Below are 23,444 nucleotides of genomic sequence, written 5' to 3'. Positions count from 1 at the left end.
TCTAGATGTATCAGTGATGCTATATGTATGATAGTATTCGAGGAGTATTAGTGATAATATTCGACGATGTACGGACAAAAGAGATGATGTATTTGCTTATAATTGAATGCATGCTAATTTGAATACAACTTTATTTTACGATTTGGTTTTTCTTATTGAATGCTCAAATTGGAAAAGTACTCCTACTTTGAATACTATGCAGAAATCTAGGAGTCCCGGGTGGAGCCACGACCCGGGACTAAAGTTGTTTTGGAACGGAGTTCCTGATAGAATAATTCTTTTTTGGTACAAAGGTTAAGAGAATCCGTTTTTTGCAGAACTATGGATCCACATATCAGGAACCTCGAAGAGGAAGAACTTCTCGAAGATATAATCAAAGACAGCCCCGACGTTGAACCAGCTGAATCTCCGTCGTCATATCTAAACCCCGACGTTGGAATGGAGGTCGAGCGACACGAAGATGAAGCCGATGGGGCAGGAGATAGGTCCAATGACGGAGAAGGTGATAGCTCCACTGATGGAGAAGCCGGTGAAGAAATAATAAAGTCCGGCGAGGTATACATATGAAGTTCGACAATCACTTGTAATATGTGAAAAATATTGGAGATAGCTCTATATTGTATACATATACATTCATTCGACGAATGTTTCTCCCTCTTAGGCCTCCACATCGAGCAAAACTACGAAACGAGGCCCGACTAGAAAGTTGGATGCACAGACGCATTACACCTTTGAGGTGATATAGCCTATGGGCGAACCCAAGCTTCCTAAGAATGCTGCTGACACATTCAAGAAGCAATGTGGAATTATCGTTATGGATCACGTCCCGATCAGCGTTCGGGAGTGGAACAAGCGCAAAGGGGCAGCCGATAGTGACTATGTCGCCGAAAGGTACAAAGATAATCTTTGGAATGATCTCATGTCACATTTCAACCTGCCAGAATGTGAGAATGAAGACGCCGCAAAAAAACTGAGGGCCAAAGTCAAGCAGTGGACTCTAAAGAAGATGGCCGAACTGTTCCATAGCTGGAAGAATAAGCTATGGAAAAACTATCTGAAGACAAAGAAAGTGCCAGTATTCGAGGGGTATCTAGCCAAGCAGGCGAATAACTGGAAGGCATTTCAAGAGTACAAGGAGTCAGAAGATGCCCAGGCATTATCAGAAAAGAACAAGATAAATGCCGACAAGAAGAAAAATCACCACAAGCTGGGGCCAGGGGGCTATGAGACTGCCATCCCAAAGTGGGATAAGAAAGAGCAAGATCTGCTAGATAAGGCATCGTACTTGAACCACTCCGTGATGAGTGGGAATTGAGAGCAAGAAATTGGTTCCTTGCTCATGGTGGGTCGTACGACGAAAAAACAGGGGACCTCATCTGTAGTGACGGTCTTAGGATACCCAGGGAGAATTGGAAAGGATAGTGAAAGAAATTAAGGAGGGAAAAAGAAAGTTCACTGCAGATAGAGAGAAAGATTTGCTCACATTGGTCCTCGGCAATGACGAACATGGAGGACGAACGCGAGGCTTCGGTCCTTCTTACCCGTGGTGGCTTGGGTTTGCTAGAGACCAAGACACTTACAGAAGCCGAGAGAGAGCAAAGAAGCGGCAGCAGGATGAGGAGAATGACAAGTTCAACCAGTTGCTTGCCAGGATTAATGAGCAACAGAAGCAGATTGATGAGCTTAGAGGAGTAGCGTGCCAGGAAGATCCTGCACTTGATATTACCGGCGCCCCATCTAAGCAGAAAAGCAGCGTGGCTGAATCTGAGGCCCCGCCCGATGATGCACGAAGAATGATAGAGGGCGGTCCCGGCTACCCCGTGGATGGAATCAAGGAGTCAACATCATGTGAACTCCATCAGAAATTCTAGAACACATCCATGAAGGTGGCCGTCGGACAAGCTTTACCTTCTGGCCGTGATGCACGCTGGCATGGCCGTGAGGTTCCAGCTGGCTTTGCTAAAGTCGGGGTGGATGAAATCATGGCGGGGTTTCATGATATGGAGCTCGACATAGCTGGACCCGAAGATGAGAGGACACTCGGAGAAGTACTGGGTGGAGTCATCCTATGGGACAAGAACTACATCAAGCTTCCAGGCTCGGCCCCAAGGACAACACCGCCTCCGAGTCGTCGCAGGTCACCTACACCTCCATTACCTCCAAGCCCTCCACATGACGTCGGCCAGCACAACACGAGTCCATCTCGATCACCGCCGCCGGACTTGGGTCGTCCGTCTCCGCCGCCGCCCGCACAGGATACTAAGCGGAAGCGTGCCACCAAGAACGCTCCGCCGATGATTTCTAAGCGACGGAGCCCCCCAAAGCGCAAACGGTCGCCCCTCCCAAAGGTACCTCATGCTAATCTTCCTATCAGACCTTATGATCGTACCCCCGAGGAAAACGCCAGGATAGCAAAGGAACATCATGATGCGCAGATGAAAAAGAAGGAACCCGAGCCCCGCCCGGAATACACCGAGAAGCAAATAGCATGGGCAAAATACTTCACACCCTTCCATCACAGTATGACTTACACCATAAGCCTGATGACTATACACGCACATTGCAGAAGGAATTGAAAAAGAGCAGATCACGTGCAAGTGCAAGTGGGAGCAAATCAAGTTCACCTACAAGTAAGAAAAAATCAGACGTTCCTCAGCTTGGACAAGAGGCCAAACAGTCGATCCCACCCCTCAAGGTGTTAACCGAGAATGTTCCCCCTCCGGTGCAGGGGCAAGCTTTTGAAATAGCAAAGGACTGGGCGGCTCAATGGGGTGTCTCGGTTGAAGATGTTCTGGCTTCCCAAGACGACAGGTTACCCAAGGGTGTGGTAGCCCCTAAGCTACAATTTGTCATGGGAGAGCCTTTGGTCACCAAAGATGATCTCCCAACAAATATGCGTTACTTGCATACATGGTACTTAAGTGAATCAAAGAATGGGAGAACGATGATCGTGTTGAGTGTCCCACGGGAGTACTACGGCCGCCCCGAAGAAATCCATATCGACTTTGATGAACTCTTCCAGATGTACAATGGCGACGCCCTCGACAAATCGCTTATGAGTTGCTATTGTCTGTAAGTTTTTCAATTCGTTGTCTACATATAACTTGTTTAGTTATTTCAATTCATTGTCTATATATATCTTGTACTCTATTATGCAGAATGAAGATTCTGGATTGTAAAAGTAAGAGCATCCTAAATATTGGGTTTATTGACCCAGATAAAATACATATAATGACGCTAACTGATAAACCCAAGGAGACAGAGGAAAACCTTCTAAGGTTTCTAACAAATCAAAATTTCTGTGACCACATACTGTTTCCATACAACTTCAGGTGAGGGTCTTTACTCTGTTGTGTCCATTCACTTATAAGTGTAATTGATAAGTTATTGACACACACACACACACACATATATATATATATACATGTGCAGCTTCCATTGGATTTTGTTGGACATTCAAATTGATAAGGGAAGAGTTGATGCCTTCGACCCATTATCGAGACCCTTGGAACAGTTCCAAAGCCTGCAGGACATGCTCCGAGGGTAATTTCAATCATTCTTGCGCTCTATCGGTCTCTTTCGATGATTTTCTGATATATCAATTAATGAAAAACTTAGCAAATCATTATCCTTGCCGGGCAGGGTTTGGAAGCGGTTCAAGTGCGTGACTCCCGGTAACTTTCCTGAGAAGCTGACCTTTAGAGCGGCTCAGGTAAGTAGTAGTATGATATACTTCTATTTTCAATACATTTATGATGCTAGATTATTATTTTGATTATATATATTCTATTCTCGTAAAGTGCGACCAGCAGCCACGGGGAACGCATCTATGCGGATACTATGTTTGCGAGACCATTCGCACGTTTACCTCTGAGCACAAGGATCACAGATTCGACGTAAGCAATGAACATTCAGACCTCTATTTTTACCCGTCATTCTTTGTTATCATGATTGATATTCATATTCATCTCCTCTTCTTATATAGTACACGGCCATGAGGACGAATGTCCTACCAGAGCAACGCGCGATTGCTGTTGCAGAGGAGCTTGCGACCTTTCTGAGGACGGAAGCTATAGATGACAAAGGACGATTTAGTGTAGCTAGGGGCCATTACTAATGTTCGTCCATGTAATCGAATAGACGGGCTCTAGTCCCGATAATTCAGATCTCCATATAATTGTATATATATGCTCGCTTGTAAGATAAGTTAATCTTATATATATATGCATAATTATTTCTATTTAAATTATATGAAAACTAATTCCCGAACACCAAACGAGGCATCACGTTAATCTCCCGAACACCTAAACCCTAAAACCCTAAAACCAAAAATAATTTCATTCAAAAAAAAACCCCCAAAAATAAGCAAAATCTGAAACTCTTTAGAACGAGCCGGGACTAAAGGTCCTGCCCCTGGGGCACTACGAGGCGCCCACGTGGAGCACCTTTAGTCCCGGCTTGTAACAGGGCCGGGACTAAAGGTTAGGCCTTTAGTCCCGCCCCTTTAGTCCCGGTTGGTGAACCGGGACTAAAGCCCCTTACGGGCCGGGGCTAAAGGCCCCGTCCCCACTATTGTACCGAGTGGGCCCAGAGATACCTCTCCGTCACACGGAGTGACAAATCTCGATCTCGATTCGTACCAACCCAACATACACTTTCGGAGGTACCCGTAGTGCACCTTTATAGTCACCCAGTTACGTTGTGACGTTTGATACACCCAAAGCACTCCTACGGTATTCGGGAGTTGCACAATCTCACGGTCGAAGGAAAAGATACTTGACATTAGAAAAGCTTTAGCATACGAACAATACGATCTAGTGCTATGCTTAGGATTGGGTCTTGTCCATCACATCATTCTCCTAATGATGTGATCCCGTTATCAATGACATCTAATGCCCATGATCAGGAAACCATGGTCATCTATTGACTAACGAGCTAGCCAACTAGAGGCTTGCTAGGGACACTTTGTGATCTATTTAGTCACACATGTATTACTGTTTCCTGTTAATACAATTATAGCATGAACAATAGACGATTATCATGAACAAGGAAATATGATAATAACCATTTTATTATTGCCTCTAGGGCATATTTCCAACACGCCATTCATATTTCAACCATACTTCATCATAGATAGAAACTACTCCTCGTCGATAGTTCATTGATAAAAACATAGTTCATACATAATAAAAAGGATAAAACTACTCCTCGTTGTCTTCCTCTGACTCGTTGGTGTCCGACTCCTCCGTCGTGATGAAAGCGTCAACCCACCGTTCATCGTCGGGGTCCCACGTTGACGCTTCTTTGAGCTCGATGTTGAAGAGTGTGGCCTGCTTCCGCATACGTCTGTTCTCGTGGTAGGTCCCACGTTGACGCTTCTTTGAGCTCGATGTTGAAGAATGCGCACTCGTCGAGGGCGTCGTGCAGGAACTGTTGGCGCCCTGCTGCCATGGCATGCTCGTCCATCTGAGCGATGCCGAGGCGACACTCCCGCCTCCGGTTCTGGCAAGAGTCCTCTTCGGTGACAAGCCACGAGGAAGGTGCGAGTCACTGCGCCCACTCCCGCATCATCACCTTGGGGTAATTCATCTCCCTACGAGGCCGTCGGAAGTGCCACGCCGCCGCGTCGAACACACGGGTGGCGTCTTCGGGGTTGTCAAACATGCCAAGGCCGAGGCGCATCTCGCCGGAACGGATCTCGGCGTAGAATGTGCCGGAGGGGCGGGCGGACGCCGCGGTAGCCCGAGCTTCCTCGACGGCACGACGACATGATGACGCTATGGCGACGAGGCTAGAAGGCAGAGCGGTGAGAAGGCGCGTGGCGAGGTAGAGCGATGAAGAGAACGTGTGGAATGGCGTTGGATTTATAGCGCGCGTCGGACACGCGTTAAAATTACCGCACGGCTGTTTTTTAGCCACTTTTTACCACCGCGTCCGCTGAAGCGCTCCATGCGGACGCTCGTGCGCGTTTTATTTATCCATGTGTTGGAGATGGTCTAAGGCTGGTCACAGTGGGGAGTATCATATAACACTATCATGCATATGATACTATTGTATGTTACTACTTTCATAGTGTATATTATATATCATAAACTAGTATTATAGATGACCTCATTTATTAAGATGCATGACACATAGTAGCATAACATTTAACATGTTACGGTATCTACCTATAAAAATGCTAGACATACAAATAATTACATAAGGTTACACGCTGACTAAGATTCTTTCTCTCTAACTAACCACTCCCCCCTAATTTTCAAGGGGGTGGGCCCTCATTCTCCTTAATCTCCAATCAAAATCCACCTCTTTGTAAAACCTATGTAAAATTATGTATGTATAGCATTGCTCATCTACCTATGTTACTCTAACACTCTCTTTTTTATTTAATTGTCTGTCACATCAGCATGTTTGCTATTTCCAAGTACATGATAGTACTTCCTCCATCACAGTTTATAAGGCATGCATGTGTACCTAGATCGTCAATTTGACTTATATAAAATATATTGTTTAACATAAAAATTATATCATTAAAAAATAGAACACCTAAAGTTTCTAATGATATATTTTTTGTAATATATGTCTCTCATTAAGTTGGTTAAATTGACGATCTAGATACACGTGCCGGACTTATAAACTGAAATAGAGGGAGTACCTTAGTTACTCCCACTATGACCAGCCTAAGGCTGGTTGTAATGGGGAGTATCATATACTAGTATCATGCATATGATACTAGTGTATGATACTACATCCGTAATGCATATTATCATGTGCTAATATCATAAAATAGTTCATTTATTGTCATGCAAGACACACAGTAGCACAACATGTAATATGATATGGTATCATAATATGATATTCAACCCTCTCTTTTCTTTATTTAATTTCATACCACCTCATTAAATATGCCTAGTTGACATGCATGATACTACAATACTTATGCTTTTATTACGACCAGCCTAAGAGAAACCCATGAGATCGTGTGGATGCAAGAGAAAGCGAAAGCGCAGCCGTGCTGGTGGACCGGAAAAAACAAGGAAACGCAAGCTGCATGCCATGCGGCCAAAGCGAAAGCGCAGCCGTGCTGGTGGACCGGAAAAAACAAGGAAACGCAAGCTGCATGCCATGCGGCCTCACCTTGGCATCAGCCGAGCAACGGGAGCCGGCCACCTGTAGACACCCGCCACGGCCCCTAGAGCGGTGCACGCAACGCAAAGCGGCCGCGCCTCCGCGCGCGCCAGGACAAGCAGCTGGTCGCCGCGGCTCGCGTAGGCGTGAAAGAACTGCCTACTCGGGCTGCTGCCGCCGACGTGCCCGCGCCCTGCCTGGCGCGGCTGCCGGCTGTTGCCAGTCAAAGCGCGCACCCCGGCTCGCCGGCCGTTTTCGCCCGTAAAACCCGCGGCTCCGCGTTCGTTTTCACTTGCCGCCGCTGATCGGATAGGGCTTCGGATTACACCTTCTTACTATTTCTTACGATTTGAGACTCACTCCGTGGTCGTCGATCTGAGCCGGATAAGCTACGCGACGCGCCCTGCCTGGATCATTTGCTCGGGTCGTACGGCACACGAGCAGTCAATTGACAGTTGCAACAGCGACTTGGCCGAGTTCTGCCTAAGCTAGCTCCGCCCGCCCTCTCGCTTTTACTCCACAACCTCACAACATTCGCAAGGGATTAGGGGGGATGTCTCTCCTACTACTCCTTCCTTGTCCGTCCCACCGATGGTGACAACACTGTGAGCATCACTCTTTGTCCATGACGACTGACACCTTTGTCACTATCTGATAGCTACTCCGTAGTAGATAGCGAGCGGAGTGTGTGGAAACCATCCATCTTCTCGGCACACCCTCCATCTCCGTCCCCCTCCATCCCAACCAATCGGTTCATGTACATGTACTACTAGTGTCTAGTGTCATCGACCATGACAATTGATTGCCCAACTGATTGATTATTGGCACATAGTATCACTTGCTGCCACTGCAACGAGGGTTACGGGACTCTGTCTCGTTTGCTACACTAAACCTAGGTTGGTTAGGGCAAACTTTTTCCTCGAGAATTTATTGGCGAGCCGGTGAATTCGCGCTCTCCTCTGCGGTCGATGTGGGGGAGGTGAATTCAGATGCCTCCCCTCTAGTTAGGAGTTTAGGTTAGGGGTTTTTAGTCTTCATAGGTGTGATGTTCCAACAGATGATGCCACGTCTTCTACATTTTGTCTTTCGGACGAACGGCGACGCGCCTTCTACGAGTTTTTCTTTCAGGCTTCGATTCCTTTTGAGTTTGGGCGTAACCGACGGAGTTTCGGCGTAGGTTATTGTCGTTTCGAACTTCGAAACGATGAAGCTCGGATCTCTGGTCGTGGAGTTAAAATAAAAAAATCACCACATTTCGGGTCATGTTTGCGAAAAACTACCCGGTCTTTATTTTTTTTGGAAACGTTACGCGTTCGTCGGATGATTTAAAAAAATTATCCGTCACCTAGCTAGCCGTCGGATTCCGATCTAACGCCCCACATCCCCGCCGCATGGTCAGTAGTTATTTCCTGAAACGACGCTCAAGTTGCGGAAACTTTCGCTTTGTTGCAAGAAATAAACTTTAGATCCGTTAATTCCTGAAAAAACGTTCGAGTTTCAGAAACAATTTGCTTGTTGCAGAATTTTTTTTCTTCGTCTTTCTGTAACCTAGCTATTTTTACGGAAGATTTTTTTGCAACAACGGTCGAGTTTCAGTAATTTTTGCAACGAAAGTCACATTGCAGCCGGGATCCATGCTCAACAAAGAGTCGCGCGCGCGAGCAGGGACGCATCTCCAATGAGGCAGAGAAGCTCCCCGGCGGCGGGAGCTCGCCGGCGTCCGCGCCGCACACCTCCTCGTTCCCCGCGCGAGGTGGGGATCCGGCGATCCGGCGAGGTGGGGATCCGGCGAGCTGGCGAGGACCGACGGCGGCGGCGGCGGTTCGTCGGACTCCGGCAGTCTCGTCCCCGGTAGCAGAGGAGCCACGACGAGGAATCTGGAGTATTGATAACATCTACTGCATAATTCGCAGATTATTCATCACTACTGTGAAGTTTACATCTTGTTAGTTTTATAAGATGATTACCTTCAAAGTGTTTTTCCAAATATTAATATTAGATGTGACTATCTTAAGATATCATAAGGTAATATTGGCATCTACTGCAAAATTTTGCAGACTATCCACTATTACTGCAAGGTCTACATCATGTCATTCTGACTGATGACTACCTTCAAAGTGATTTTCTTAAATATAGCATAACATAAGGTAATAGAATTATGAACATCTACTGACAAAAGTCAGACTATGTTTGCTATTACTGCGAGATCTACACCATATTGGTGATTATCTTCAAAGTGTTATCCTATATAAATGGAGGTCTACACATATGGCTATAAGGCATCAGCCGTACTAGAATTTGCTCCTCCGAAACATTAATTATTGTTGTTCACTAAAATATTTTACTCTCGTAGTAAATATTGTTCTTGCACACTTTGCTTGAATATATCATGGAAAACTACGAAAATGTTCGCATGTAAGTGTGATTACCTTCTATTACATTGGTTATATAATGGCAGTTGAGCCTACGTCAGTATTTCTAATTGTAATATCGTCCATCCATCAAGATGGATCCCATAATGTATGGCAATGATTGAGTATCATAACACTTTCGCAAGGACCACATCATATCGTGGTTATACTTTCATAGTGGCTAACCAATGTTAAGCACATGCAAGTCTATACGTTTTGGCAGTGACTCTAAAATCACACCCTCCCTCAAGAATGAAGTCCAAAACATTAGCGATAATTTCATCGCGTGTGTTGTATTGAAGCATACACCCAGGTCCACCAAGAATCACCTTGGCCATGATTGTTCCCAAACAAATCATTTATTCATTGATGCCACTTACTCCTAGTAGTAAATTAAATAAATGCATTAGCATTTTCAAGTAACACATGGGTGACATTTCCAAATACACCAAATGCATGATTTGGTGGGAGTATTTATTTTAAGATGATTCATGACATCAGTCATTATATCCACATGTGGCATTGTTGCCACTATAACTCCATATTGGGAAAATGTGACATGGCTACTATCTTAATAGCTAATATGTGCATATGCATTATATAATTCACCAACTTCACTTAGTTATCAAACTGAGTGCATAATGGATGAATATTTATTCACCTTGAATATTTCCCTTAAGAGAAACATGTTGCCATGAGCACATTTGGAATGATCACCCAATATTTTTTCAAGGCCTCAAGCCTATAGTAACTTACAATTTTGGTAATTATAAAATCAACTTGAAGTTGAGATCTCATGATCTGACATTTTGATATGCAGGTCGGGTTGAAAAGCCCTTGATACACTTTACATCTCCTTATGATGGTATTACCATTTTCATGGTAAAGAAACATGTTATTTCTTAAAATCATCATATTCACCCAACGGGTGCTTCAAATATTTGCTAGCATTGAGAATACTATGCAAGTTAGTGGTCACAAAATAGAACCATGAGGAATTCAAAGTAAAGTGGAGGCTAAAGACAACCAATGACATAATTATCTTTTAATTGGGAATTGATCATTTCCAAATGATCACAGAGACAACTCTTAAGTTTGTCAAATATGTGGTTACATACGTACATATAATTACCAAACCCTCAAACATATGGTCAAACCACACAATGAGTTCATCAAAAGGCAAATAAGTTCATTGGGGTATTTGAAAATTTGCAAACATACAACCAGAAAATATTCTGGTAAATGATGTTCTCAAATCTTCATCAGAAGGAGAACCAAAAATATAGTGCACAAAAAGAATGATCAATTCTTTTGCGCCTATGATATGTTTGCGTAATTATTTTTCAGTAATATGGGAGATCTCATGCAATATCCTGATTATTCCCAAAATATTGTTTGCCTGTACTTGTACTACTACATGTAGTGTAATGTCCAATATCCTATTTCTTAGACATTATATTTGATAAATTTTGAATGTATGAATCAATTCATACTCAGTTTTGTTGCGTAAAAAATAATTTTCTAAATATTACAAAATATTTGGCTTTAAGCCTTACAATCCTGGTTTGGGGTTGATTAGAAAAATTATTGGAAATTCTATTGGTCATAACGCTTTAAGTTATAATATTTTCCAAATCAACAGATTTTATGTCCACTGCATGTGCAATAGGGGAAATAAGTTTTAAGGCTCTCTCACCTTAAAAATTCAAATGAGCCACTCATTCTTCCTTGAACACATTCAGAAGATATGTGGATTACTCAACCATTATGTGGTATTATATAGATACTTCACGGTACTCATGGAAATATTTATAAAATGATTTCCAGTGTGTCTCTTGTCACACAAACCATGAATGATATAACTAAATTAATTGCTCAAATTCTCAAAGTAAGAGCAAGCTAGTTATCCTAAAAAGGGATAAATCCATTCGAATGGACAACTTCGTTGAACTCATTTCACAAGCAATGTCTGATTATACCTAATACTTTATGTACATACACATAATAGTTTAGTTCAATATCTTATCAAAGATATTAAAATTAATAATATGACCAAACTTATAGAATCGTAATTTACTAGCCTCATGCTAGACAAATACGGCATTACACACCGTAAGTATGATCTAAATCATATCAACTGCATAGCATACTACTTTCTCCTAGTAGTAATTACGTGGAAATCAACAAAGTATTTCCTATCTGCGATAATTCGGTTACATACCGATATCACCACTCCATCATAGATCAATGGGCTCTCACAGAAGTTTAGGGAACTATGTGAGGAATAAAAATTTATCCGTCAATCAAAATTATTCAAAGCCCGTATGCTGATTGCATCAGCAATAAGGACATTTCCAGCATTAGGGGGAGATTAGTACCACAAAGAATGCTGAGAAATAAATTAAACATGTTATTTACATTCAGTCCTTATATCCACGTACTCAAAAAATCTGAATAAGAAGTTTAGAATCACATATTTGCAACTTATTGCAAATCTGCCACATACATTTACTCATGACAAAGGTGTCACTCAAATTTATATTCCTGCAGTAAAGTGTCAGAAAGAGTGGAGGTACCTGATAAACCACTCTTCTCCCCAAATGAGAGAAAGAGGGGGAGAAATCTGACCACATGAGATATAATCTCGCATATGCTTCCACGGAAATAGAGGAAATCAAATCCTCAACCAGTAAATGTAATTCAACATCAAGTTGAAAGAACACCTCACTGGATGCTCATCATCCAAAACCCGACATAAATGTGCACAAATGTTTTCGTGTCGGGGCATCGAAACACCTTGACTCCATTGTTGTAGGAAATCACAAGGAGTTAAAAGGAATAAATACATTTCCACAAATTTCATTGATTCCTCCAGAATCATATAACATAAGTCTACATTTGTCGACATATATTTCTTCTGAAAATTGTTAAAACCTTTTGGGCCCTGAACCAAAATCCATGGTAGAGTGCCTCTTGCACTCATGTTGGTTCACATAAAAGGAAGCAAGTAATGAAGAATAGCCTCGCTCTACAAACGAGTGGTATTTACCACAGTAATACCTACTCCTCGTAAGTGTCTTCCATATGGAATACTAAAAACTTCTCATTCATAGACAAAGTCAATGAGGTGGTGAGAAAGCAAGGCTTGTAGCAAAAGGGTTCACGCAGAGACCCGACATCAAATTATGATGTAAGATACCCTCTTGCTATGAGTGGAATTAAGTTTCGATAATAAATATAATTGGTAGTACAAATAATATTATCCATGCAATTAATGGATGAAGTGACTACATACTCATATGGGTCACTCATTTCGAAAATCTATATTAAAGTCCCTGAAGGGCTTCATTTCCGAATCCAAAAACAAATCGCAACATGTATTGTGTAAAATTTCAGAAGTCACTCTATGGCTTGAAATAGTCGGAAATCATATGGTACTACCGACTAAATGAGTTCCTTCTTCAAAGGATTACTCAAAGGATGATCATTTTTTTATGTATTAATAAAGGAATCCCAAAATTTGTTTTCCTTACATCACCTGTGTGTATATTGTGATTTCGTCATCAATGTCTCTATAAGACCTAAACATACAAAAAATCATCTCAAGACGGAAAATTTGGATTCAACCAAATTTAGCTTAAGTTTACAACTTCAGCATTCTCTCAAAGAATACATATCAGTCTACATATATCCAAAACATATATGAGAAATTCAATTTGGATATATCATATCAACAAAAGACATGTATGGTCATACTACCTTTGATAAGGTACAAATCCATTCATACCTAGGGGTGATAATGAAGTGATACTAGGACCTGAAGTTCTATATTTCACTAATGTCAAAGCACTCGTATACTTGGAAACTACATCAGGCCTGACACTATATTTGCTATCTTTATTCGGAGTGCAACCCCCATCAAAAGGTATATGGTTGATATAAGTACTATCATCTTATATCTGAAGATTACAGTAAATCTTAGATATTTTCATCAGGAAATAAAAGATATGACCATGATATGATGTAATGATATTGGCTTTTTATTTGATCCCAATGACGCCATATCAATGACTGAATTTGCTGGAATAACCTTCACATGAAAGTCATATAAATGGATTTTAATGGTTATTTTCAATTATCATTCTAACATAATTGCTTTATCTAAAAGCATTGCAAAATATGCATGATTTGGCAGAATGATTAACCACACTCAAAATCATGTGGTTGAGATTCATCAGAATCACATTACTTGATTTATCAAGATACTTCCACTTGTGCTACTCAATACCTATAGGTTATATGAAGAGCAATATCATAAATCACATTGCTCAGAAATCACTTATCCTCTGGATTATAGAAAGTTGAGGAAATAATTTGCAAACCAAATATTGTGATAATCCAACAGATTATACACAATCTCATGTCAATGGCATTGGTATGAGACATACTCCATATTTGCAAAGTTCAGGGGGAGTAATCTCCCAGACTATAACCTATTAACAATCATCAAATTGCATATATTGTACTCTTTTTCCCTTGATGAGTTTTTCCTAACGGTTTCTCATAAAAGGTTTTTAATGAGATAATATAAACACAAGTATATTTATATGCCATATCATTTTCTCCTTGTATTTTTCCCACTGGGTTTTAAAGGAGTTTTCAATGGCATGTACGATTGCACACTTTTCCCTTATGAGTTTTCTCTCAAGTTTCTCATATTGGTTTTTAGTGAGGCAATATCTTCTCAAAGATCATATGTCATACTTTCTATTTTCCCTATTGGGTTTTTAAAGGAAGTACTCAAGACATATTAATTGTTCTCTAAACTCACTAATGAGTTTTCTCCTTCTCCAAAGGTTTTTCTCATATGAGTTATCAAGAAACAATAATCATTATATGTTGCATCATTTTCTCCTTATTATTTTTCCCACCGGGTTTAAAGGAGTTTTAGCAACATATCTACACTATTCTCCCCATATTTTCCCACATGGTTTTTGAAGGGGATTTTAAAGATTATACAAGGATTTCTCAAGATGAAGATGATGAACATTTTCAAGGGCGGCTATATATTAGGACGAGTCTATCAAAATGATGTATATTAACCTAGTCAAGCATAGATTAGGGGGAGTGTTAAGGATTAATTAGAATCCTAATAATCCATGCTTTATGTCGGTTGTGTAGTTAGCAACCGCCAAGTTACCGCCTATGCAGTTACCGCCTTGTACTGGGTATAAATACCCCAACATTCATCAATGAGAAAACACTGTTCATTCTATCATTCGCTTCCTCTCTCTCGTTTATTCTTAACACCTCGACCCTCCCTACTGCTGGACAGACCGGATCCGGATGCCTATTGCCCATCATGGCCGTTCCTTGGCTAGCTACAACCCTGCCACTTTCCTCCCTCCCCTCTAGTCTGACAGAAACAGGCTGCACGCCGACCTCGTGCGTGCCTCGAGTTCTGCCGCCGCCTCGAGAGCTTCGTTGAAGCGCGCGCCGCCTTTTACCTCCAGGTCAAGGAGGAGCAGGAGCATGCAGCTTCCATGGCTCAGTCTTCGACCTCCAGGTGACGGAGGAGCACGACTTCGACCTCTAGAGCCCCTAGAGATGACGGAGGAGCACGGCTTCGACCTCCAGGTGACGGAGAAGCAGGAGCTCGAGATCGAGAAAAATGGAGCAAAGGAGGAGAAGAGAGATACGGCGAGGCGGCTCGTCGGAGGACAGCCGGCGGCAGGGCGAAGAAATCCCGACGGCACCGCCCCTCGCCATGACGCCCGCTGCAATTCTGTATGCCCGCTACACTTCTGTACTGGGAGGGGGTGGCTGCTTTTGTTTATTTGATCGAGGGGTGTGTATGTCAAATAGATTGAAGAAGACTATTCAACGTGTACTCCCTTCGTTCCTAAATATAAGTAGTTTTAGAGATCTCATTAGAAGACTACGTACGGATATCTATAGACATATTTTAAAATATAGATTCACTCATTTTGCTTCGTATGTAGTCCAGTAGTACAATCTTTAAAAAGACCTATATTTAAAAACGGAGGGAGTACATGTGGCAGCTTTTTTTTGCCAAGTCTGTCCTGATGGTCTGGTCCCATTTGTCATAAACGCTCTTAAATGGGCTAAAGCAGACGATCAATGTATTCTGTAAGAAGATTATTAAATACGTGGTGGATTTTGCAAAAGAATAGGATCTTGTAGTTTTTTAACCTAACCGTAAATGTGATGGTTTTGGTAATTAACTCGTCGTCGCGTGATGAGATTTAGGGTATAATTGTGATTCTATGGTATCAAAGTTTCAATGTTAGATTTATATAAGGATATAATCATGACAAACCTATATATCTATTAATCTATTAATGCAACGCATACTTATTAATAAATTACGGAACGTTTTTGCTCATACACCGTCACGTCTCTCTGCGAATACCCTCGCTTTTCCTTTTTAATTTAACCATCGTTCCGATTTAGGTGATTCCAGAGATAATGTTTTACTATTTATGGAAAGCATTTTGGAGTTTTTCTCAAAGAAATCAACAGTTCAGGCTTAAGTGACTCCAAAAAAATTGTTTAATATTTACAAAAAACATCCTCATATTTAACTTAATTAATCCGCAATACATATCATACGCTTTTAAAATAGTCATATATTTTAAACCGTAACTACGGTTATAACATATTACATAAAAAATAATTAATGAAACTATCAAATCTAAATATGATGTTATTTTACCTGTTAAGTATTTTAAAAATATATTACTTACGATGATACCTTAATCAATAGTGAATGATTCGCCTTTCTTCCGTATCAATGTAGACCCGGATTAAAAACGAACAATATAGTAAAACTTGATTGAACACGAAAGAGATTATCTATAATAATGCAAGGGCGCATCGGCGAAACCTCACACAGAAAAAACAAAGTATATTTCTCATCGTATGCGAAAAGAGAACACTTAAAATTAACCGCGTTCAAAAGAACCCTTAAGATTAACCGCGTTCAAACATGTTATGATTGTGTTATTAGCACTATGCATGGTCACCGTCGGCCAGGATGGAAGAAGGATAACACGAGGGTGGGAGGAGGATAAAACGGCAACACAGATGTAATATGAAGTTTTTTAGGAGAATGGCATTTTGGCTTCCGGGAGCTATGGAGGCCTTTATTTTTTTAAAATTCAAATTCAAATTTTTATGCTTCAATTTTTTTTAAAAACAAATATGCATGTATGTAAGGATGTAACCGACATGTGCGTAAAATTTCAGGTCAAAATACTTTAAAACGTGATCTGTATAAAAAGACAAATTCATGGTCTGAAATGATGAATAGTAACATGTGTTAAACAGCCTCAGATTTGTCTTTTTTGCACAGCCCTCATTTCATCGCATTTTGTTCTAAAAAGGCCTCCAGTGAGCTCGGGAGCCAAAAGCAATATTTGGTTTTTGAGGTCTTTCTTCCGTTGTAAAGTACAGACTCTTTTGCTAGTATGCCGTACTAGCTGATGGCTCTCCTTTCATTTAGTACAAGAGGGTAAAGAAGGCTTCCCTCTCCTTTTTCTTTTCTTCGTATGAAAGTCAAAGAATTGAAGCTGCGAACAAAAGGAAAAGGGGAGGGGGAGGCTACTAGCCAGGCCATTACACTGATCTAGGAAAGAGACCGATGATCAGAATTCCAGAGCCGATCCTTGCAGAATCTAACTTGAGGAACAAAGTCAAGCACATAGATAGTTAAGTGGCACACAGATTTGAGACACCGCTGCGCTTGGAAGTACATCAAATGATATTATTCATCACGAAACAGGGGGAGGCTACTAGCCCATGCATTACACTCATTTAATCGGGTAATCCAAAACCATTGATGGTCTCGTAAAAAATATATTAAAAGGGAGTACTACAATTCTTTGCTGTATTCAGCTTGCACCATACGCGCTTGTTTATGTACAGAAGAATGATGCATCCAGTTCGGTAGGATTAATAGGTTGCTTAATAATTAATTAATTACTGAAGCTGCTGCTGTCTTGCTTGCTGCTGGGGCTTCGATGATCTTCTCCTTGATCACATGACCAGCTCCGTCACCCACCCCAGGTCCGGCCCGTCGTCCTCCGTCACCGGCGGCAGCGCCTGCGTCGTTCCGGAGGACGCGGATGGTGCTGCTGCCTTGGCGAAGCTGAGCTGCTGCATTGCGAGCATGATCTCCTCTACCTCGGCGTCGGCGGCGGCGGCGTCGTCTATGGCGTCCAGGTCCAGCCACCTCATCCTGCCCTCCACCGGCGACACCGGGGGCGACTCCCAGAGCGCGGTGAGCGTGGACTTGGGCGAGAGCGCCAGGGGCGAGTCGGGCCCCCCCTTGTGGGCGGCGCGGAGCTCCCCGGCCGCGTGCGCGAAGAAGCAGACGCGGCGGCGGCAGGCCAGGCCGGCGCGGCACGGGCGCGTGCGGTAGCGGGACGGGTGGAGCCAGAGCTCGAAGGTGCCGTGCGCGAACGGGCAGGAGGCCCCGCGCGGGCACGCGGCGCCCGGGCGGCGGCGGTAGTCCGGGCAGGGCTCGCCCGCGTACGCGACGCGGTGCGGGTCCCGGCGCCGCGCGGCCTCCCCCGGGTGCGCGTAGGGGCAGGCCGTCCAGTCGTGGCTCCGCGCGCGCGCGCACCGCCGCACCTTGAACTCGTACATCATGAACTCGTCATCCGCCTCCGCGTCGGCCTCGGCGTCGACCTCGGGGGCGGACTGGTGGCCCCCCTCGCCGCCGCGCGCTCCGATGGTGGAGGAGGAGGAGGAGGAGAGGTACTCCCCCAGCGCGGCGAGGAGCTGCGGCGGGAACTCCGGCTCGGCGGCCCAGGAGTAGGCCAGCGCGGCCGGGTCGAGCAGCAGGCCGTGCTCGTGGGCGTGGCTCGCCATGGCTGTCTTTGTCTCGTCAAGGAGGGAGAGGGAGAGAGAGGGGGAGGAGACGCCGTGACAGCAACCGGCGGCGGGGGTGGTGCTGGTGTGAGGGAGCAGGGCGTGGGGCGGGTGGCGCGTCGCTTTATACCAGCGGGTGGCGGGACGCGGGAGGGCGGCGTGGTATGGAGCGGTGTTGGTTGCGAGGGGCTTATCGGCGTGGGGTGGTTTTGGCGGGGGGCGGGGTACGTGGGGGTGGGCGAGGGTACGTGGAGCACCGTCGAGGCGGGTGCTGCATGTTGCCCGCCACGTCGCGGCCGGGCATGGTTTCTCCCTGCGCAGGCGTTCCCGCCCGCCGGCACGCAGCCAGCCCGGCCGCCTCTATTTTTGTTCCTCTTCTACTAGACCAGATAGACCAGATAGGCTTCGGATGCCTTCGGTGGTGTTTCTTTACACTGTCTTTTTTGTTTTAAGAACTAAAAAAATCTTTTAAGAAACATGAGAAACTTTTAGCAACTACTAAAAGGGGTGTTTGATACTAAAGGAAGAAGTCTCTATTGGAGGGTCTTTTTAGGACTTTTTTTGACACTTTTTTCAACAGTGCCCCTACTTTTAACATGTCATTTAAGAGCATCTTCAACAGTCCGTATGTTCAATCGTTGGTATAAGTGTTCACATCAACAACCAACAACACATCATACAAACTCTTTAATGGAATGTATGTTAATCGTATGTAAAATAACTAAACGGGTCCACTAAATAGTGAACAAATAACCATGCTTGCCTCGGAGCTTGTGCGTGAACCGTTGCTTCAAGTTCATACGATTTCATTCTCTCTCTTTTATTATGTGTCATGTCATCAAAATCATCTATGTGGCAATTTTACCAACGATGATCATACCACCATTGGAGATGCCCTAATTAATTTCTAGTATATTACTAGGGGTAACATGGTCTTTTTGCATGTCATTTAATGACCTCTAGTCCCTGTTTAGTCCCTGGAAAGAAACAAATAGGGATTAGAGACTTTTTAGTTGGGACTAAAAAAAGTCCTAGGACTTTTTAAAGAAACAGGGCCTTCGTTTATTTACGGCTAAGTTAGGCCCTGTTTGTTTGACTCGGACTAGACTAAAAAAAGTCCCTTTTAGGTGGTGTTTCTTTACAGGGACTTTTTGCTCTAGGGACTAAAAAAGTTTCTTTTAGTCCCATATGAAAGAAACATGAGGGACTTTTAAGTACTAAAAGGGGGTGTTTGGGACTAAAGGAAGAAGTCCCTATGAGAGGGACTTTTTGGAACTTTTTTGACACTTTTTCCAACAGTGCCCCTACTTTTAGCATGTCATTTAATAACTTCTAGTACATTACTAGGGGTAACATGGTCTTTTTGCATGTCATTTAATGACTTCTAGTCCCTGTTTAGTCCCTGATAAGAAACGGATAGGGACTAGAGACTTTTTAGTTCGGACTAAAAAAAGTCCTAGGACTTTTTAAAGAAACAGGGCCTTAGTTCCTATGTAACCAAACGGGAGGGACTTTTTCTTAAAGGACTAGAAAAAAACTCTACTGAAGGAACTTTTTTCTTTAGTCCCTAAGACTAGAAAAAGTCTAGTCTCTTGGAAAACAAACACCCCCTTAATCAGGGGCGGTTTCGAAGTTGTTTACCGTACGTACACCTTACGCGTGATGATGCATTAGTAACAGTACTAAACCGGCAAGCATTTGCATTTTCTCTTTTTTTTGATTTTTTTACTGCCTCCTATGGGGATTTGACGATGAGGGGCATCGTGATCTTTTGGTGTCTACGTGTCACAGTTCTCTATCACACCACCGCCTAGGATGTTTCTAGGCGTTGCCGACACCGCACAACCATCTTCATCTAAAAAAACACCCGCACAACCTTCTTCCCTACACAACACCACGCACAAGTTGCCGCCACCACCGCACCTCGCCGTCGGCCCCTACACCGACTACCCCTGCGCGACCGTGTTCGGATCCCTCGGATCTGATTTACCTATTTCCCGAGACATCATGGTCGGCACCGCCCACCCCTTCACTACCCCGTGCCGCGTTGCTGATGTCACCACCGCCCCGCTTTGCCTCGCTTCTCACCTCCGGGTCAGGTCAGCCGTGCTGTCTTACCACATCTGGCCACGAGCAACTCGACACTCTTGGTGGTCTTGTGAAGGCCTGCACTACTGGCCACTTATCTCGGAGGAGGAGGAGGAGGCGAGTAGAAAAAGTTTTGTTAACTTGATCATGATAGCGCAAGTCCCAAACAAGTAAGCAAAGGTATGAAAAATTGCTATCATGCTGCTAATGTTGTTCACTTCACTATAGAGCTAAGGCCCTTACTGTTAGCCAAATGTGCTAATTGAAGCTTATTTCAGTTCTTCGATTCAGGTACCTCCATCCACAACCACTCCATCCCCGCGCTCCTCCTACTTGGTGCATGCGCCTATGCGAGGAGGATAGCTGATGCTGTCGATGTCGTCCACCTCGCCTGCTCCTTCCCTGACACCCAACAAGCAGCAGTAAACAGCTGCAAGCCGATGGCAGCAAGCTAAGAACTCTATGGTGAAAGCAACACCAAGGTATGGTTCCTTCTATTTTCTTTCGGATCCATTATTTCCACACGGGTCTCGGTGAAATTAGAGAATCAGGACATTGATCAGCATGAGGAAATGAAGATACATATTGTTTCATTCACATCATTAGTAAACATAGTTTTGTAGTTGTCCTCAATTTTTTCAGTGCTGAGGATTTTTTAGTGGACTAGGCGATTAGATCTAGTGGATTTAATTATATAGATGTTGCATTTCTTGAAATTGATAGATCCCGTGGATCTTAGGCTAGATGTGTTCGGGATGAGATAGTGATTTATTACCTTATGGTGAACTCGATGAGCTCCCTCCAGCGACCGTCGTGAGGTGGTGACGACGGTGGGGAAGGAGAGAGAGATGCGGTAGCGGCGGTGATGGACTTCCCATCGCTTCAGTGCTACCCTCTGGATCGGATTAGGGATGAGAGTGGGGAACCAGTGGCGGCGGCGAACCTCGTGACTTGTGCCATGGTCCCCACCTCCTCTATATAGCACTGCGCGAGAGGGGCCCACCAGCCTTGCTTGGGCTGGACGCCCCCGATCAGGGCGTGGGTCAAGGTTCCAATGGGCTGTTGGGCCCATTGAACGAGAGATCAATCTAACATTCTCCCCCTTGATCTCATCACATACTTTTAACTTTTAATCGTTTCGTAACAGATCAATACATAGGGCATGTTTCATCGTCACTGCTCAATTGCCGATGGAATCAGACAGCCACAATGTACCTCTCTATTTTGAAACAAATTCTTTAACCTTGGGCCCTTTATTGTCCGGAAATTTTAGACTATACCATAAAACCCATGTCGACTGTGTGTTCTCCGAACACACTGGGCGGTAAGCCTTTGATAAGGAGATCCGCAAACACTTGTCTGTTGCTTTTATGCTTCAAGCATTTCTCCTTAATTCCGGACTTTCTCACGTAACTCTCTGTCAGTGTGTTTGGCATCAACACCTGACTCGTTGTGATAGGAGCGAAAAATGGTTATCGTTGTTGTCAACCATTATCAACTCCGGGTACAGGTAGCCTTAACCATTTTGCCTGTCCCTCAGCCTCATATCAAGTAATAACATATCATTGCATCGCATTGATGACAATTTTTTCACTCATTTGGAGATTTTCCACACAAAACTCCGAGTATGAAAGTTAGTGACAATTGTGGATTTCGCTATACATTTCACAAGTCCTGCCTTTGTACTCACAATCTATTGAGAGCACTTATTTCTTTCAGCATGAGGTCGATATCTTTGACTCCATTCCATTGATTTATCTATGGACTGGACATTGACAAAACAACCCGGATATGTACGTTAACTGTGTCAGGGTAATATCTTGAGCTTCCAACAACTGAAGCATATGGTACCATATCCGTTTACAATCTTTTCTTATCAACTTTTGGAACACCATAGTTTCCAGTTCCATTACCCTTGACTATAAGAACAGGCGTAGGTTTTTCTCGTATGCAGACTTTAGAGATCTTTCTTAGCATGTCCATACGACATTCCTAATACCCCCTTTTATTCTTTTGAACTCTGAGGACAAGAACTTCTTCTCTCCTCCTGCACTAGAATTGACATCACCACTAGCAAGTAGGACGTCATCCACATGCACGGGAATTGGGAAACGAATTTCCCATTCTATAACTTTGCATGAATGCAATTGTCCTCTCATTTTCTTTGTGCAAACTCTTTCAATTTAAGTCATGTTTTACACCTTTAGATATTTCTTTTGGAGTCACATTTGCCTTGTAGACCCTTCATAAAGTCTCTGTTAGTGAAATTCAAGTGGTGGAATTTCACTAACATAGACTTTATAGTAATCACAAGTATCTTATTTTCACATTCCTAGAAACCATCAAAATCTCAAGTACTGGCACTTCTTTCATATGGGGTTGTCGTTTCCCTGCCATTGCCAAGAGGCAAATTAATTCTATAGTCATCCATTTCCAAAAGGCAATAGGTATTACAGGGACCTGTATCAGAAGATCCCTTGTAGAGCTAAGAACAGGTGTTGTATAGGTCATACAACATGCTCTCCCAAATTACTCCATCTTCACTAAAGAAATGGCGTATCTTTGAACTTTCTTCTTTATGGCACTTTAAGCACCATTGTTGTATTCCTTAGTCTGCTTTCGGAACTATAAAAGATCCGGAAATACAACTGTTTCTTTTCTTTAGGGGTATCATAATGACGGTATTCTAATGACTGTCGTACTCCCCTTGACAATCACATTCTTCATTAATGGATCACTTTAGATGCATAATGTGCATCACATCATCTAAAGTACAGAGGAGTCATGTGCATCACATCATCTAAAGTACAGAGGAGTCATGTAATACACTAAATGTATTTCATGTCTCTTTCTCCCCCTCGAAATGTGGCAAGAACTTTTCTGCCACAATTTCGAAACCCATTCATAGCTCTTGTGAAATGA

At 43.3% G+C, this 23,444-nt stretch overlaps 1 protein-coding gene across 1 annotated transcript; it reads right to left on the bottom strand.

Annotated features, from left to right (window-relative positions):
- Nucleotides 1-17,304: 17,304 nt before the first annotated feature.
- Nucleotides 17,305-18,562, bottom strand: LOC123418011 (zinc finger CCCH domain-containing protein 37-like). The gene has a single exon (XM_045106939.1). It carries the CDS (start codon nucleotides 18,432-18,434, stop codon nucleotides 17,598-17,600), a length of 837 nt encoding a protein of 278 aa, XP_044962874.1. The 5' UTR covers nucleotides 18,435-18,562; the 3' UTR covers nucleotides 17,305-17,597.
- Between the last annotated feature and the right edge of the window lie 4,882 nt (nucleotides 18,563-23,444).

This window comes from Hordeum vulgare, chromosome 1H (assembly GCF_904849725.1).
Source record: "Hordeum vulgare subsp. vulgare chromosome 1H, MorexV3_pseudomolecules_assembly, whole genome shotgun sequence".
NCBI lineage: Eukaryota > Viridiplantae > Streptophyta > Magnoliopsida > Poales > Poaceae > Hordeum > Hordeum vulgare.
The sequence above is the reverse complement of the archived record's forward strand: the minus strand, read 5'-3'. Positions and strand labels throughout refer to the sequence as shown.